This window comes from Ostrea edulis, chromosome 4 (genome assembly GCF_947568905.1).
Source record: "Ostrea edulis chromosome 4, xbOstEdul1.1, whole genome shotgun sequence".
Classification (NCBI taxonomy): Eukaryota; Metazoa; Mollusca; class Bivalvia; order Ostreida; family Ostreidae; genus Ostrea; species Ostrea edulis.
Window position 1 is genome coordinate 77,704,339 of NC_079167.1, and position 18,571 is coordinate 77,722,909.

Here is an 18,571-nt window from a genome sequence, read left to right on the forward strand (position 1 = left end):
TTCAGTATTTGCTCCCATGTATATGTTGGGCATAATGATAACACCACCATGATGTATAGTGGGGTTTTTTTTCAATTCGCACTCTGCTACACTCGCAGAGTATAATGAAATATTCCATTCATTTGATTTCTAACATATGTATGTAAAACTTATACGGTACCAATTTTGATGCACCAGATGCGCATTTCGACAAATAATGTCACTTCAGTGATGCTCAACCGAAATCTATGAAATCCGAAATAACTATGTATGTAATCCCTTACCAAATAGCAATTCAAATATAGGACATCTCTATCTTTAGATAAATATGATCAGTACTTTCGTGCGAAACTGTCCCTTACTATCATGAAGCTTATATTCTGCTTTAAAACACAAACCAATAATTCTTAATTGTATTTTTTCATCTTTAAAAAGGTTATTGACATCCCAATATTTAGTGGGAAGCTTCCAGGTATCTTCCACTAGTGACAGTCTACTGGCAAATCCAGACATGCATTGGAAGTATGTTGATGTGGAGGACACAGGGACACCTGATCCAAGAACTGTGGCATTTCATTCGGAGTGACAACCTGGCATACAGTTGGTATGACTCTTTGAGGTTGAATATAGAGTTAAATCCGTATACATTTAGTTAACATTCAAATGCTTCCCAAGGAAGTTCGAAGCCTCTCACTGAAGAGGAACTGTACAGGTATTACTAGTTTTAAAGTACCGATATTGTGACAGTGATTTCCAGTTTAAAACGAATAATAAAATGCATTTTATAAGATTACCTTTACCAAAATTAATCTGGCTGTGTATCTAACACATTTATTAAATGTGTATTACAATTACCCCAGATAAAATTTTACAAGTAATTAAACGCATAATTTTCAGAGGGCGTTGATTATAGAAAACATTTACAGAGCCAATTGAGTATTCAAAAGCTCTGAGAATACATCAGTATATTGGGGCTAAGTATAAACAATCTTTCTTTTTTTCTTCAGATTTTTGGGCATTATCTTATACATGTCTGCTGAGAAGTTCCAGTCGATAGACAGATATTGGTCAACGCATGCCCATTATAATTCTCTTCATTATATTTTTTGTTGTATCAAGAATTATGTCTAGAAATATGTTTTAAGAGGTTGAATATAAGAAGAATAATTTTTATTAAATATAATGCAAGTACATTTAAATTTAGTGATTGAAAGTAAGTACTTGAACATTCGTATACATGTACAATGAACTTGGGGAGGAAAAACGGGCATTATTTTCGCATTGCATTTGATATCATAATGGTGTTGTTGCTTAACAACCAAATATATTTGAATATAAAAAAAATGATTTTTTTAGATTTTAACAGGAAAGATCTTTGTTTTAATGTTGCAATATTTATACTATTTAGTGGGATACAATGGCAAAACGTCATATTATTAAAAAATGATGAATATGTATATGAAGTACGAAATTTTCATTTTATGACCTTTGACCTTAATTCTCTTCATTATATTTTTTGTTAAAAACCTTTTAAAATGATTAAGATCTAGTCAAAGATTATATTTTTAAAATAATGTGACATTTACTAATCATCATGCAATGTAATTATGTTTGAATTGTGTCGAATGGATGTAGAAAGGCAAATTATGGTCAAAATTACATCATGAGTGTTGTTACTTAGCAAGCAAAAATATTTGTTTGTCAATAAAATTGATTAATTTGATTGTAATGTTTTTGTAGTATTTTAAAAGACATATCAGCTCATCAATTTAGAATTTCCTATTTTTGACTCTAATCCAGTGAGAGGGGTTGTAATATATATATTCCAGAGAAAAAAGATTGCAAAAATGTGCACTTAAATGACCTTTGACCCCGTAGAACTCTTTGGGGTCATGGGATAACATGACAAACTTTATGAAAAAAATGTTCCCTGTCCAATTTGTAACAAAATTATATATCACATGCCTACCTAAAATCGTGATACATGCAGATGTAATTCGATTTAAAAACATTGTCATTTAGTCTTTAAAAACCTCTAAAATGTGCCGGTAGAGAAATGGTTAAAGTAATTCAGGAATGCGCTAAATCAAATCTACGCTAACTTGTTGAAAAAAACGATTTCCGCCAAATATCGTACACGCCAAATATCATACGTTTACAGTATTATATTTCAATACGTCAAGGTTGGTTATGAAAGGGGTGAATAATGTGATGGCGTTCAGAGAAAGCATTCCATGCGAGGGTCAAAGGGGCCAATGGGAGGAATTTATTCTCTAAATCATTCAACACAGGGAGTTATTTATCTCCATTACTTGAATCCCTTTTTCATTAAAACCATTCAACTATTCAATATATAAGAATATAATCAAAACATGAAAGCACTGTGGACACATTGTGATAAATATGGTCTGATATTATCTGTAAAATGTTCATAGTTTATTTCATGAAAAAAAGGGATATGGATTCAGGTGGTGAAATTTTCCTAACTCAAGCTAAATTTGAAGAAGTTAAGTTCAGTGAGGATGTGGAAGGAAAGCAAGTACATCGTGCTCTATAAATTTAAACTGATATAGTGATGTAGCAGACGATGAATTGGTGATGGATTCGAATAGAGTTTTGAAAGTACCCGTTTAGAAGATAAAACAGAAAAGACATATGGCCGTTTTGTCATACCTACTTAAGGGCCAATCCAACTGAAGATCAATGGAACGGAGAAATTAACATTGCTTCTAATATTGTGAAGAACAGGTGTAAGAATAACTGGCTTTGTGGGATTGCATTCATATTTCAGTAAAAACTAGACAGTGATCTTAATACATGTAAGTCTGCATAGCATATTGAGGATATCCTGCAAATAATCTATGGAAAATATGAAGCTTTACAAACAATATATATGAAAACACGTAATCATGAGCAATATAGTAAGAGTCAGTTTAGTTTAAAATTGCATTTTACGAACGATCTCTTAATGCCAGATTCTGATATGAACTATCATTGGGCATGCTGAGTTCCTGATATTGTTGTACGTCATTATTGCTGACTTGTGATGGCGGTGATCTTTCTGCACTCACGATATAGTCTGAGGAACGCTTCTCTTGTTTTCGGTAGTAGATTACCCTAAAATGTAGTATGATTGATATGAATTACAAAGAATATATGGACTCATGGAGAATATTCATAACCCTAAAACAATTTTGTTTACCTCAATAATACAACAATGACAACGACAAGGACAAAGTTGATGACCAGTGAGATAGACAAGATTGCGATGTATGCATCCGGAGTACTATACTCGGCATCCCTGGTATTACGTGCGTCTGAAAGAAATACAAGAAATATTGAACTTTTGATATGTACACCGACCCTGAAACCCACGCATAAAATGTAGAAGCTATGTTTAACAGGAAGCTGTGATGAAAAGTGAGCTTCCGCATGGGCAAGTGTCCGGTCATCTGAATCGGGATTCACCATCTGCTATTAACGTTAGGTTGATGACTCGGTCTTTATTTATAGATTAACGTTAACAGGGTAGCACGTGGCCATACTCATAGTCAGCTTCCCAGAATCGGCAGTGTTTCATAAACAATTGTCAAGAGAATGATTAATTGTTGAATACAGTTTGTCAAAGAAAATTTCGTGTTCTTAATAAGAACGATTAATATGAAGTAGAATTCATCATTTATACAAACATGATAACATTTTCGACTCAACAACGCTCAAACAAAGAGGTAAAATATCGCTGTTCATATCTTTCAAATGAACATTCTTAGCGGAGTTCCACTGAACCATTACAACGAATTCAAGTTTGTGAGCATCAGTACTTTGTTATCAAATTTAAATCATTGGACTAAAGCATATTTGCCAGATCTGTATCATTGAATTAACTCAAACGTTATTATCTTGACCAGATTGTGTATCTGAAGGTCCAGACTAAATACATGGATAACTCTTAATCCTGATATTAAAATCAAGGCTAGAAATATTTCATATCCATTGTATATCATTACTTTTTAATGTTTTATTTTTGTATTTTCAACTGTGCATACAAACATATAAACTGTAATATACATTCGCTCATTCACACTTGCAATTACTCTGTGTGCATTCTGTATCAACAATAACAATGAATTGTAACAGTATATATACTATATATACATACACACACAAACATATATACATACAGAAACATACATATAAACACATATACAGTAATTATTTTACTTTTCATATAATTGTATTGTGATTTTCAACAAACTACTTGTCCATTATATCATCATACAATGCCCATTTACCAAGCATTTTGGGTTTGCTATGAAATAAATTTTGACAATATTTTTTCTAAATTTCTATAGCATTCAAACAAATTAATTGTATATCATTACAGCTCTAACAATGATTTTTAATGACACACGTGCATGATGCAAGACTTAACAATCTGTTTTTAAAACACATTTTCATTTCAATCTAGAATACCTGGTTTCTGTTAAGAAGACAAGTCATTCATTCACGTTGTAAAGGGCAACAGCTTCTTTTCGTTCTTACTTCCGGTCATGTGAATAAATGTGAAGATGTTAGTGTAAATATTGATTTATATTTTGAAGTACTATGGCGTACTTTACAACTGAAAACGACAATGTGCTTTTATAAGAGGCGAGCAGATACAATTAGTTGGTAATGCAGCTGTAAAGCTAGTTCCGCTTAGATTTCATTCGAAAACCTCTAGAGCTGTATTGGTGGATAGAATAGTCGATAAGGACTGATATTTAACAAATTATTGCCTAACTAATGTCAGTGCAATAAGCACACCTTTTCCAGTGGGTTCCCCGGTATATCCTGCATTACAGTAACCGTCACGTATCCCCGTTGTCCTGTTACAAGGTAAGTCACTAAGACAACGTTCACCACAGATATACAGACAATTTGGACCATATGTTTCTGGAGGGCACTCTGGAAAAATCAAAATATCATCACCAAATATTGGTAATATTCACATTCCCAGTAGACAAAGAAAAAACGCACCAATATAAACGTGCATGAACAAAACGTACAAGTATGTTTCCAAAACCACAATCTATGCATCTCACCTTTGTCACAGAGTTCCCCGGTATATCCTGGATTACAGCCTCCGTCACATTTTCCTGTTGTTCTGTTACAGGGGAAGTAACTCAAACACTGTCCACTACAGTTATACACACAATCAGGGCCGTATGATTCTGCAGGACACTCTGATAAAACATTATTTTATCTCAATATTTAATATCTTGAACGAGCATATACTTTTCCTTTACACACCCGAGGCTACTTTACTAATCTGTGGCTGTTTTCATGAGTCTAAATGTATGTCTTTATGTTCCGTTTTTCTCTATCAAATATTCCACTAAAGTTTGTAGATGTATTCTATTTGCTTTAGAAATCTTAAAGATAATGGCAAATTACTTACGTGTGTTACAATGTATCCCTGTCCATCCATTACCACATCCATAGTCACATTTTCCAGTGGTGTGGTTACAGGACAGGTTGTCTTTGCAGTGTCCAGTACACGTAGATCTACACTGTAAACCGTAATATCCAGCTGGACATGCTACGAAAAATTTCTTCTTTTGATAAATTGTACCTTTTCATATATGATTTCATATGGAATATATCTACTTTAAAGTATCAATAATAGTTGATTGATATAACAAACGTAATCTTACATTCATTACAAAATTCTCCCGCCCATCCTGCAGTACAACCCAAACACGTTCCGTTGAGAATGTCACATCTCAATTCCTGACAGTTGTTTGGACAGGGTAGATCACAGTTATATCCATACACATCGGATTCTTTACAACCTAAGGATGAGAAAATAGAGCACATAATTTATCATACATTAGACGGACTTCAACTTTATAATGAATCAGCATGATATTACCTGTTACAATTACTTCACATAATTCAGTGTGAACATTGTATGTTTCATATGCGGTAGGATAAGTTGTTCCGTCAAGTCTTTCATTGTAAAATATAACGTAACGTCCATGTTTGACACAAGTGGTACTGAAATCCAAGGTCGGTAACTCCTGTCCGTTCTTGTAACATAGATATCCATCCTCCTTTATAGTTGTGTTTGACACATTGAGTGAAAAACCAGCAAAACGTCCTCTTTGTCTCATAACTGAAATAATTAATTGATGAGATGATGAACATCATCGAGGGTGGAAAAGTTTTCAATTACCACAACGATTTCATAGGAGTTATTAGAATGATTACTGTTAGTAATTTTCATCTTTAATCAGCCTATATTTGGAAACGCTATCTTTTGAGAGCTGGGAATATTTAATAAACAATTTGATGAAAATTGGGGAAATATATATTGTTTTTAGATCAGGTTAAACAACATGAACTAACTTTGACAGCATTTGAGACGGCAACACTGCATCAAAGTATATCAATGAATGTGATCAAACTATATAGTGTAAGGGAAAGCAAAGAAAAATATGTCAGAAAAAACGAAAATATATATATTTTTTAACAACACCCCCCCCAACCCACCACCCAAAAGGAGGTTGGTAGATTAGAATTTTCTTTTGAAATGAATTGAAATTCATCTCTTCAATTTATTGATAACAGGAAAAAAAATTATTTAAATAAAATATCTTATTATTCCATTATACATATACAATGGAGTATGCAACATTCCTATTTGTGGGAATCAGACTCTACAAATGAAGTGTACAGTTTCAAAGAATTATTTTTACTCAAAATACACTGAAAATATACTTTGTATAATAACGTATGATTATTACCTTATAACGCTGAAGTCGCGTAGTAAGTGACAATAATGGATGAATCTTCATTATAACATATGTTGCTATAAAGTGATAATGGAGGAAACTCGGTTCAACAGTAAAGTTGATGTTTTCAGAGTGTTTTATATAGTACTGCTACATTTTTATGCAAGGCGAAGATAACGAACAGTGATCAATCTCATAACTCCTATAAGCAATACAAAATAGATAGTTGGGCAAACACGGACCCCTGGACATACCAGGGGTGGGATCAGGTGCTTAGGAGGAATAATCATCCTATGTTGACCGGTCGCACCCGCCGTGAGCCCTATATCCTTATCAGGTAAACAGAGTTATCCGTAGTCAAAATCAGTGTGCCAAGAACGGCTTAACAATCGGTATGAAACACATCAGACAGCATTTGACCCAATGATAGGTTGTATTGACGAACTAGATCGTTATAACGACCATATAATTTGCGAAATGCTGACTTCGATCGAGACTGTTGAAACCCCTGTACCATCAACTTGTTTATCAGTAACTTATCTTGATTTAAAAACTGACTATAAGCAGAACAAGCTCTTGCATATCGAATCACTTGAAATATATAAACACCATATGCAGGTGATAATGGTATATTGCTACATAAATATGGGAAGTTGACGATGGAGAAGCTGAAATCATCCCGTTTGTCATACAGTTGAGTTGTCAGTTTGTCGTTAATGTCTACTTTCAATAAAATATATAAGTATGAAGCAGAAGTGGACGACTCTGTGGTGTCCTTTATTTCGAGCTCACAGGGATATATCAAATCGACAAATGAATGAAAGCTATTATTGTTAATAGATACAATTTATGTAGAGGGGATTTATGGACAATAGGGCCATGCTCCTCGTATTATCCAGGAGAGAGACCATACAAAGGTACTGTTCATTGGATTGGGAAATATCGGTCTAAATATTAAAGCTTCTTTCAGTGGGAATGGGACTGAATTTCAGCCCATGAAAAGGTACTGATAAATTCATGTGTAAATATTTCCTTCATAATCCTTAAACCGAGTTTTATTGATAATCATTACCATATTGTTCTCCATAGTATTTGAACTGTATTCTGATGCTGAAGATGCTGAGTACTTTCTCAAGGTCAACATACCACCATGTCCATTTATCTGGATATGTTGATTGTATTCCTATTGGCACTGTCCTTGTACACGTGCTAATGTCTCCATCTATTGCACGACTGGATTGATACTGCTGACATGTTCCAGTTGCTTGGCAGCCGTGTACCTCCTTAGCCTGATCAGTCTTCTTATTATGAGATAGGATTTCTGTAAATCAAATGCAATCATCGATCTCACTAATCAACATTTTGAGAACGTGTATCTTCTTTGATACTGTATACGTGTCAAGAATAATCTACCTTCTTTATCAATACTTAAAACATTTTCGTTATGTAATCTTTTGTGTTTGTTGTACATTAAATGGCATAATAGATTTGGATTTTTGTAAACAGTACATTAAGTAACCTGTAACTGTACATTAAGTTGAGAAAAAGCTATTGATTCTTAACGTAATGTACTGCTACAGGTAACTTAATATACGCATACAGGTAACTTAATGTATAGGTACAGGTAACTTCATGAACAGGTTTTAAATGCTGAAAGCAAAATACAGTGAAAGCATTTTTTCTGCAATGAAAAAGAGCAAAAGAGCTAGAGCCACGAAAGATCAAAATCGGCCCATTCTTTGAATTTAATGAAATTGTCCAAATAGAATCTTATGACAATGTACTTCATGAAAAAATAAAATATAGCATGATATTGCTTACTTTGATGGAAAGGGTTACTTGGAAAGTTGTCTTTGTATAACGTTGTGTCGGCAGACGTTAACGTCATTAAAACATGTACGAGGGTTGTCTCAAAATTCCGTGGACAAGCGGCGTTTTTCAATAATCTAACGTCACTGAGAAATTAAACTTTTACAACATGAAGAGCAAACAGTTTTAAATAAAAAATATGTAAAAACAAAATTAGTATTACATTTATAATTGACATTGAATAGGAAAAATTCAGGTTTTTCATTATAGGGAATCATAAAGCGGCGCAGGGTAAAAAAAAGAGGGGGGTTAATATAATCGAAAAGAAATTACAATCGCTGGAGAAAAAAACCCACACTTTGTTCATTTTATTTCTGACAGTATATTTTTATAGAGGAATTTTGTTTAGATATTCATTTATATACCTGGAAAATGTTTATCAGTATGACGGAATATTTAAATGAATTATGATATATCGTGCGACAGTTACATGCAAATATCCAGCGAAATGATGACGCTATTCGGGGAAAAAAGACGTCGGACCGCACGAGAGATCGAAGAAATTTTGGGAATCAGCAAATCGTCTGTTCACTGCAGTCTATCGGATAATTCATGAATGCATATAGTATGTGCACGCTCGGTACTTCGGGTTTTAAAAATGAAGAAAATCAAAGAAGGATTTTATGTTCGAAGGATTTCCTCGATCAGACGCGCGAACACCGCGAGAAAATGTTGACGTCGCAGGTTGCGTCGCCGAGTACAACTTTATCGTAAATAGTTAATTTTCTCAAAAAGGTAAATAAAAGTGCAAATTTTCGGTATTGGTCAACAATGGTATAATTGATAATATATAACAGGTTTTATGAAATTAAATCAATACCTTAAAAGTTAAAAGTCCAGTCCACGGAATTTTGGGACAACCCTCGTATTTCTAATATATGTTCAACTAAAATGCTTTTAAAATACTTCTATATTGTACAGTAGGTAGGAACAAATTCTTTTAAACATGTGTAAAAATAAAATAGCATAATGTGTCCAGTAATTAAATTGTAAGCTATTCCTCGACAATACTCTCGTCGCATATATAATTTCACAGTTCAAAAATACCCGAAATCTTGCATTTGGTGGGACCACGACCATTTTTGGTCCCGGGCGCTTACACAAAAAGCAATGCGAGTGGCTCTTTGATGTAGATGGTATACACAACGAGACAGATGGGGGACTTGTGAGTACACTACTAGATCTAGGACGTTTCGGTGTTGGGCAGTAGTTGTCGTCAGCTCCTTCTTCCGATTTAGAATTTGTAGATTTTCTGTCCGAAGCGTAGTATTTGTGTCTACATGCATTGCACAATGTGTCATGTTCATGTTTGACAGAGACAAAAAAGTGTTTTTGTAGAAAGCGAATTTCAGGTTTAGTTATTTTCCTTCTTTCTCGTGGCTTTGTTCTTTTGTTGCATAAAACACATGGAAAATACTTAGGTCCTGTTCCAGGCATTCTAAAATAAACGAATATTCAACTTTATCTATATTTTATGGTTTACGCGGTTTATAATATCGTTCAGCAGCTGTCTTTACATTACACGCATTTCTACACATCTTCGTAATAAAATGTTATAATGATTACTTATAATTAAGCTCAGCGTTTAACATTATATCGGATATACATACTGAAATGTACAGCTTAATTTACTGTACTGTGTACTAATCAGGGAAAGGAGTTGTCACGCGTAAAAAGGGGGGGGTGAAGAATTTTTACCGGTGGGGTGGGGATTGCAATCCCCAAACAAATCTACCACTGCTTTTGAATTCATTAATCAAAACTAATTAACCAATTTCATACACAGAAAACAATATCATATTTTTCGTAATATACAGATTATTTTGCGTGGTAATCAAAACTGATTTCTTGCTTCTTAAATAACTTTATACATTTCTGGTTACTCGTATATATTGGGGAAAAAATACAGTTGTCAGGGGATTCAAACTACGGACCCTTCGCTTGTAGATCTAGTGCGTTAACCACTGCGCCACTGTGACTTACTTTTTTGCACTTATAAGTTATATATAAGTCTTTATTAAGCTACAATTTATATATAATATGTCTGTAATATTCAACAAGATTTTTTTGTATCATAAACATTACGGTGTAGGTAAGTATTTTGATATTATCTACGAACATACAACATTAATTTCATATTTATATTTATCTGCACGGCTTAGTGATAGATCTAAATAGGCTCGTCTTGTAACAAGAACTTCAATCGTCTGCGAAATCCTATAGGCCTATCTTTAGGTTCACTAACTCGTTTTAAATGTTATAAATGTTATATTTGGGGGATGGTTATTAAACATGGGAAAAATACGATACTGTACTTTACTCAAGATATCAAAGTATAATTCGATGATCATAAAACTAGCCCATGCACTGAGCACGGCATGTTGACGCCCAGTCCCAGCCATTTGTTTACATGTCAGATGTATACATCGGCGATCTGTCAAAACAGTGGCGGATCTGGTATTTTTTTTTTAAAGAGAGTGAGTGTTTAAAGGCTTTAGAATTTTATTTCACACCCTTTCCGCAGCATTTCTTCTAAAGGTTGGTAAAAAAAAAAAGTTAAAATGGGGGCTAGTGATTCTTGACCAACACTCCAAATTGCTATTCCTAAAACCTAAGACGAAATCTAGGTACCGCAGTATACCGTATAGGCCTATCTAGAGCAAAAAGGGACTGAAATGTTGATCATATGTTTCTATATATAAAGCCAAGTCGTTAAATAATAAATTTAGGTAACAAACTGTAATCACTTACCTATTAACTCTGGAATTCTGGAGGAATTGTTGTTTTAAAAATTCGTGCCGCTGAATCCGGTCCGTTTACGGTTTTGATTTTATAAATTATAACAACAACTATTTAATTAATTTCGATATGAGCAAGATTACAACCACGAAAAGTTTTATACAGAAAAATATTGTGTATTCAGACAACTCATTGTCCAAATATCGTCATGGTTTACGTTATTGCTCGTAGTAAAATAAGCTCAATACAAATGCTATGTTGATCGAATTATCTCCCTATGATTGTAGAGCGCTTTCATGTTTACATTTATGTGACAGTTAAACATCAATGTATCGGCGAAATAAAAAGGACACAAGAAGATAATTGGTGTCTTTTAATTATTTTATTAGCATATTCAACATTTGAGATAAATTGGACCTAAAAGCAAAGACATACACTGTCCAAATATCAATGTTGAACTGATTATTGTCATCACATAATTCGACGATGATCATCCGAAATCTATATTTCATTCCTCGATCATAGATGTACATAAAACTTTTCAAAATAATTGGGATATAATTATGCTTTGAGATCCTATGTGAAAATCTATCATTTTATAATGTTTTATAAGGACACGTCTATTTTTTAAATGAGAAACTATCATCATTCGATAAATTATGTTTGTGAAAGACCTAAAACAAGAAATTTTCGTATGGCCACTGTCATCGAACAAATTGAATCCAACATTCATTTGTGCAGTTTTCATTTCTTTACCCATGTCATAATTTTTAATTTGTTCGTTGAATGTGGCCAAACTGAAATTTTGAATCAAAGTTCCAAAATTTGTCATTTTTAGAGAAAAATGTGCAAACGTCACGTGTTATGACATCTACGGCACAGTTATGACGTCACATAATTAACATTTTGATATGAATATATTTACTACGATGTATATTGACAATATTTAGTGCAATATTTATTTGTTAAGTTTCAGATAATTTTTCATAAAAATACAGGCCGATTTTGACCTTTCGTGGCTCTAGCTCTTTGGATTTAATTCATATTTCAAACATCTGTAATAAACAAAACGTCTAATATTATTCACACAAAATATATAGGCAATGAATCCATTACGTAAATAGTTGAAAATATATCCATTAACATTTTTTTTCTTGATGAAAATTTGAACTAGAATGACATGTTTCCTGAAGAAGTAGTAGTTACATTGTGAAAAGAATCATCTTCAGGACAGGAACTATAACTTCATCTGTGCCGACTTGTAAGACGGAAATTTTTTATCCGGCACGGCTCCGGTTTTTTCTTTTGTTATTATTGCTGATCTTTTCGTGCGTGCAGCATGCAGAGCTTTCCTCGTCTCCTTTCTGTACAGTCATACTGTCTTGTTACAATTGTTTTACTCTGCCCATAATGTAAGTATTCTATTTTTTTTTCTCATCATAAACATTTTTTTAATGTTCCTTATTATTCCTGTTGTGGAATTTCCTTTTTTATTTCTTCTAAAATGAGTGAAGTATTACAGTTTATTTCGCGGGAATTCAGGGTGGCTTGTTATTTTATTTATTTCGCATATGTTAGCTAAATATTTGCAAACCTATCTTTCTTTATAATTGAAGTTATATGTATGCTTATCTCTTGTGTCAAATTTATTGCAAATTAGATACGTTTCAGATTTTCTTAACTTTAATATTTCTGTGCATTGTACATCATATTTACTTTTTCTTTATATATTTATTATAGCTTTTCACCAGTCCACAGTCAGTCAGATAATCAGTCAGTCTCTGTCTGTCAGTCAGTCAAGCAATCATGCATATATACAAACATTCAATCAATGAATAAAGACGTAAAACTGGTTAACTAGCTGTTATGCTATGGAGACTGCACACTTTTACACACTTTCCATCATCTCAATCTGTCACATTTCACGAATAATTTCACTAACTCTCTGCTACTGTTCATTGTTCGTATGTTTGTAGGATCGAACTGCAATATATTTGTGGCCCGTTTTTTCTGTAATTAGCTGTTCATCAACCCCAGCTTCATACAAGCCGGTAGTCGCTGTTGCTCTCGAAGAGTGATTTGTATAGTGTTCCTTGAATCCTACTTGTTCACAAAGATTCGCGATAGTTTTTGTCAAAACATGAACGCCAACAGCGGCATCTGCATACGAGGTTTCGGCTTGTGTGTACCTTGGCGGTATTTTCCTTTTCCATGGAATATATCGCTTAAAATCCCGTCTATATTTACGCTATCCTCAGTATCCCTGTATTTTGATTGCGTTAGAAATAAACTCTCTCCATCTGATGATATGTTCACTATGACAGTTTGCATGGGAATTAGTCAGAAATCAAGTGAGCTACCATCTGAATATAAATTTACCTGGCACTGTCCATTAAATTCAATAATACACCTATATTTTTACCCTTTTGTGGTTGTGTTTTGAAATGCCACTCAGTTTTCAGAAAATCAACTGAGTGCGTTACATAATAACCATCACCTGGGACAGTCTATTGAGTTAACAATAGAGAACATGTTTTAAGTAGGATAAAGTCCTCAAACTATCCATTCTGTGAGAGAAAGGAACTATTATCGGCACTTCGGGCCTCAAACAGTTCTTTCTCTCACAGAATGGACAGTTTTCGGACCTTCTCCTTAACTTAAAACAATTGGAATTTAATAGATATCGCACAAGTAAAGCAATGTGAACAAAGATTAGCCAAAACCTACAAATTATCAAAATATGTAAGAAGTTTCACAGAATTGAACCTACTAGTAAGCAAACATGTTCTCAAACATAGCGTGATCTTTAGATTACTTTAAGAATAAGTGATACCAATTCATGAAACTAATGATATGATGGATGTAAAGTTTACTGTTTACTCACGGTATCCAGATGACGAAATCAATCCCATTGCTACATGTATGAGGAAGACAAGTGTATGCATGTCGTGTTTATCGTTGTAGACGACAACCAGGAAGTTTGAATATTAAATGTTTATTTAGAGAACTTTACAGACTTCATGATATGGTTGACAGTTCACTTATATACATACCCATTAGTGTCAAAGTTCAAGGTATATATTTGTGATATTCTGTAGGGTGTCAAAGATCAATGTATGCATTTGTGTTATTCCTTCGGGTCAACGCGTTGTTTGTCAACGTACGACGGGTGGTTCGTGTCGTATTTAAAAATTACCCGTCCGTCTCAAACGCTTATATAAGTAATAAATAACTATTCTACAATCTTCACCTGACTATGGAGTGTGACGGTACACGATCCTTGATAAAATCTTTTGCTCTTCTGCCTTCAAAGGATCTAATTAAATCAACGCCCCACTTAATTTATTATCATGGCTTTCTGGGTTAGTACATTTGCACTAAATACGAGGGCTGTTCGATATGTAATGTGTATTGTACCACAGCGCGATAACGCTTTGTACGATTTCGTGGATGATGATACGTTAGCGTGCCACACCTACTGCAACACCGAACAACCGTTTTTAAGGTAATCTCCGAGTACCCGTTACATACACACCTGATGCCGAGCGTTTGGTGATGGAACTGCCACTACCTGTTTTAACGACTTAAGTCTGTTGCAGTCAGGATTCGAACCCCCAGACCTTCCGCATGCCTGGTGAACGCTCTACCCTTTATACCACCGCGGCGGTTCGTAAGAAATACGAGTATATCAAGGAACTGAGTCAACAACAAAACAACTTTCTGAAATCATGTTATATGAAATGTTTATCAAAATAAGATATTACTAGTGGTAATACTAATCAAACGAGGTAATTCTTTCGAAAACTCTTTGCTCATTGACTCAATACCCAAACATCCAGGAATATAACAATCTATGTTTCCCGAAGTGTCTAAAATACAGAAAGCAATGTCAAAATGTTCATCGTGACATAAACAGTGGAAAATAACGAACAGTATTGAATATCATAACTCCTATAAGGAATAAAAAATAAAGAGTTGGGTAAACGCAGACCTTTGGATATGCCAGAGGTAGGATCATCGATCTGGGAGTACTAAGCACCCCCTATCGACTGGTCACAGCCACCGTGAGACCAATATCTTGATCAGGTAAACACAGTAATTCATAATCAAAATCAGAGTACAAAAGGTGGCCTAACCATTGATATGAAACATGAAAGGTGAAGATAACGAACAGTGATCAATCTCATAACTCCTTTAAACAATACAAAATAGAGAGTTGGGTAACAAGTCAGATATCATTTGACCCAATGAAAAATCTAATTCAAATCAGATCCTAAAATACTCTCACAATCGGTATAATACGATCTGACATAGCCTCATAGAGGGTCATGTCCGCATGACCTTTCGCTTGGGATATTCATGAGAACTATCAGCCAGTCAGATTGCACCAAACAAACAATGGTGGTTATTTTGGCAGTTCCCGGCAATTTGTAAACACTTTGCAGTAATTTCTCTCCCACGAAGTATATTCCACCCTCTAAAATTGTTTATTCTCACATAAGGAATTTTAAGATTTCGTAATAATGCCTGATCTATTCTGTTCATATAAACAACAAAACGTACAATATAAAATACACCCAAATTAAATTGATTGTGAAATGCGATTTATGTATGATTATGGATGGGTACGATTTGAATAGTTTTCAAGATGGTTGACTTAATTAAAGCGAGGAATATAACGCCAGTCGACGTATACAATGCATTGTGACGCAATGTCTATGCAGGACACTTAAGGCGACTAATTAACTCGGTATGATAATGAGATTATAATGTGCTGATACGTCATGACAGTTGCTCCTCCTTGATCAATCCATATTTGGATACACATACGCAAACTCTATTTTTAGGATCATATAGATATATATATGGGAATATTGCCTTTATTCTACGCTAAAGATAAGTCAAATTTCCCTGATTTGACAACACATGAAAAGGCATTATGATGAGAAATACCCCGGTGAAGTTTGTGTGTCGGATGGTTGGAATCAACGTCTAAAAAGCGCTTACTACGCACATGGCAAAGAGGACGTGAATATATCAGCTGTACAACTTTGAAATCGGAAAAATCAAGGTAAATTCTTGTATTTGAAATAATGATGTATGAATACCTGGAACCAAAGTTGTCAACAATGAAAGTAGACAACATTTGCTGTGCTATATATATTGACTCAATACTTGAGAAGTAGTAGGTTGATGTTCGTTGTTTACATACAGCATACGTCACACATAGCCGATGTGCAGCATAAGGTGCACACACGCAAGATATATGTTAGAGAACTGTTGCTCAAATGGTAGCAGTTGTTGTTTTTTTATTCATATAAACAGGATGGTATATAAGCATTAAAATGCACAGGAAACTGAAATATGAATACTATACTTACCCACCTCCCCCCACTCTTTCTTTTGATTTTTACGATACTTTCTCTGAGATAACCAGATTCCCATTACTATCTCATCCTTTTGTTGATTTATGTACTCGTTTCACACTTTTTGTAAGCTTCTACCGGTATGATTCAATATATTTATTGATTCACCAATGATGTTGGTATGCAATCATGTTACACAATATGAGATATGTATAATGATGATAAACTAAATACTAACAGTTCCTATGCATATATATAAAAATGTATATATATACAATCTAGTATTGCATCTTTAACATTAGCAGGCTATAATTTATTACACAATTTGTGCTCATTTTTTATACTGGTACAAGGCCAATCTCTAAAGCTTACAAAAAGCGTGAAACGATTACATTACTTTTAAAAATCGAACGAGGAATGACATAGACAGGAAATCAACACATTTCAGATTTATCGCCGCAAAAAATATTTTTTTAAAAGGGGGGGGTAGTATCAGTACTTCAGGTACCTGTGATAATATCTTGTACAAATGCACGTGTAACTACATTAGTCTTGATGCTCTAGATTTACAGTCACATTTAATTTTATCATGTGACATACTAGAAAAAAAAATAAACTTGGGATATTTTCTTTACAGCCAGTTTAGCATCATATTACTGACTACAGTTTGAATAAATGGAAGAAAAATAAAAAAAACCCTCTGAATACATGCTGATTGCCCACATTTTTTATGTTTATTTGAGACCCTTCTTTAAAACATGAAATGTTTGCAGCATATGTATTCATAATATGAGATAGTGTTATTTACAGATGTGCATGATAACAACAAGAATGTGAACTTTTCAAAGAGCGTGATATTTCCGAGTTTTCCACATCTCTAGAGCAACCACCACAAATTTACACGCAAGGTAATTCTTACAAACTTTAACTTTAATATATTCATCATTTACACCTAGTCAAAATGATAAATTATAGAAAAGTTTTGGTATTGCTGCATGGCATGAAATTTGAATGTTTTTATGTTATAATGCAGATATAAACTTGAACACTTACACCTACATCATTGTGTTTTAAATATTGTTCAAAGGCAACTTTCTTCTTGTTTCCATATAGTACCCACAGATGACAGCCATATTGACTCCAGTGGATAATATTTGCCTCCACCAGCTGCTTACTACACTGTGGATAGTGGTCAAACCAGGATATCTACTGATTGCATTCAGTTATGTGAATTGTCATATACATCTGTGCTTATGAACTTTAGTAAACTGTGAGGTTTTAATTAGAAAATAACTGCTGAAAAAGTATCTTGTGTTCTATGAATGTTTTCAATTAAACACAAAACAAAATGAGAAATAGTTTTATTGAAACTTAATTGACATTCGCCTTCAATTACTTTGCATTGACCGAGTACTTCAAATGTTAATCTTTCTACATTTTCATGGTCAAGTGATAAAAAGTATGTGAGAATGAAGGGGGAGGGAGTGTCATATGAAGTAAAAAGATTCGCAATCATTTGGTGAACTAGATATTTTACACACTGCAGCCACTTATATTTATTTTGATTGATGAATTAAGAATATTTCTTAAAAATGGAAAAAAATGTAGCCCTTCCCAGGTATTGGAAGAGCATATGTCACTTTTGGTTTTCCGGTAGCTTGTATGATGGCTGTATTCTAGATACATGTTTTGTTGAAAGCTATTTTGAATTTCAAGTTGTCACCTAAGACTATTTAAAAGAAATCCAACTCGAGTCGTTAAGTATTTCCACGGATTCTTTAACGTACACAGTGATATAATACAAATATTCATTGTATAACAAGATCCATATACCCCTTCCCC

The 18,571-nt window shown here is 33.8% G+C and overlaps 1 protein-coding gene across 1 annotated transcript; it reads right to left on the minus strand.

Annotated features, from left to right (window-relative positions):
* Positions 1–2,930: 2,930 nt before the first annotated feature.
* LOC130053853 (multiple epidermal growth factor-like domains protein 10) lies at positions 2,931–16,808 on the minus strand. Its single transcript, XM_056161469.1, has 9 exons — positions 16,745–16,808; positions 7,828–8,076; positions 5,894–6,136; positions 5,676–5,813; positions 5,420–5,560; positions 5,064–5,204; positions 4,786–4,926; positions 3,182–3,296; positions 2,931–3,096 (listed from the first exon to the last, which is right to left on the minus strand). Exons 1-9 carry the CDS (start codon positions 16,806–16,808, stop codon positions 2,931–2,933), a joined length of 1,398 nt encoding a protein of 465 aa, XP_056017444.1.
* Between the last annotated feature and the right edge of the window lie 1,763 nt (positions 16,809–18,571).

What these genes read in the sequence shown, in the direction of transcription:
- LOC130053853 (XM_056161469.1), bottom strand. Translation starts at nt 16,808, where the DNA reads ATGGGAATCTGGTTATCTCAGAGAAAGTATCGTAAAAATCAAAAGAAA. An exon ending in GAAAGAGTGGGGGGAGGTGG is followed by an intron (nt 8,077 to 16,744) that starts GTAAGTATAGTA and finishes TTTGATTTACAG; the next exon opens with AAATCCTATCTCATAATAAG. An exon ending in CGGGGAACTCTGTGACAAAG is followed by an intron (nt 4,927 to 5,063) that starts GTGAGATGCATA and finishes TGATTTTTCCAG; the next exon opens with AGTGCCCTCCAGAAACATAT.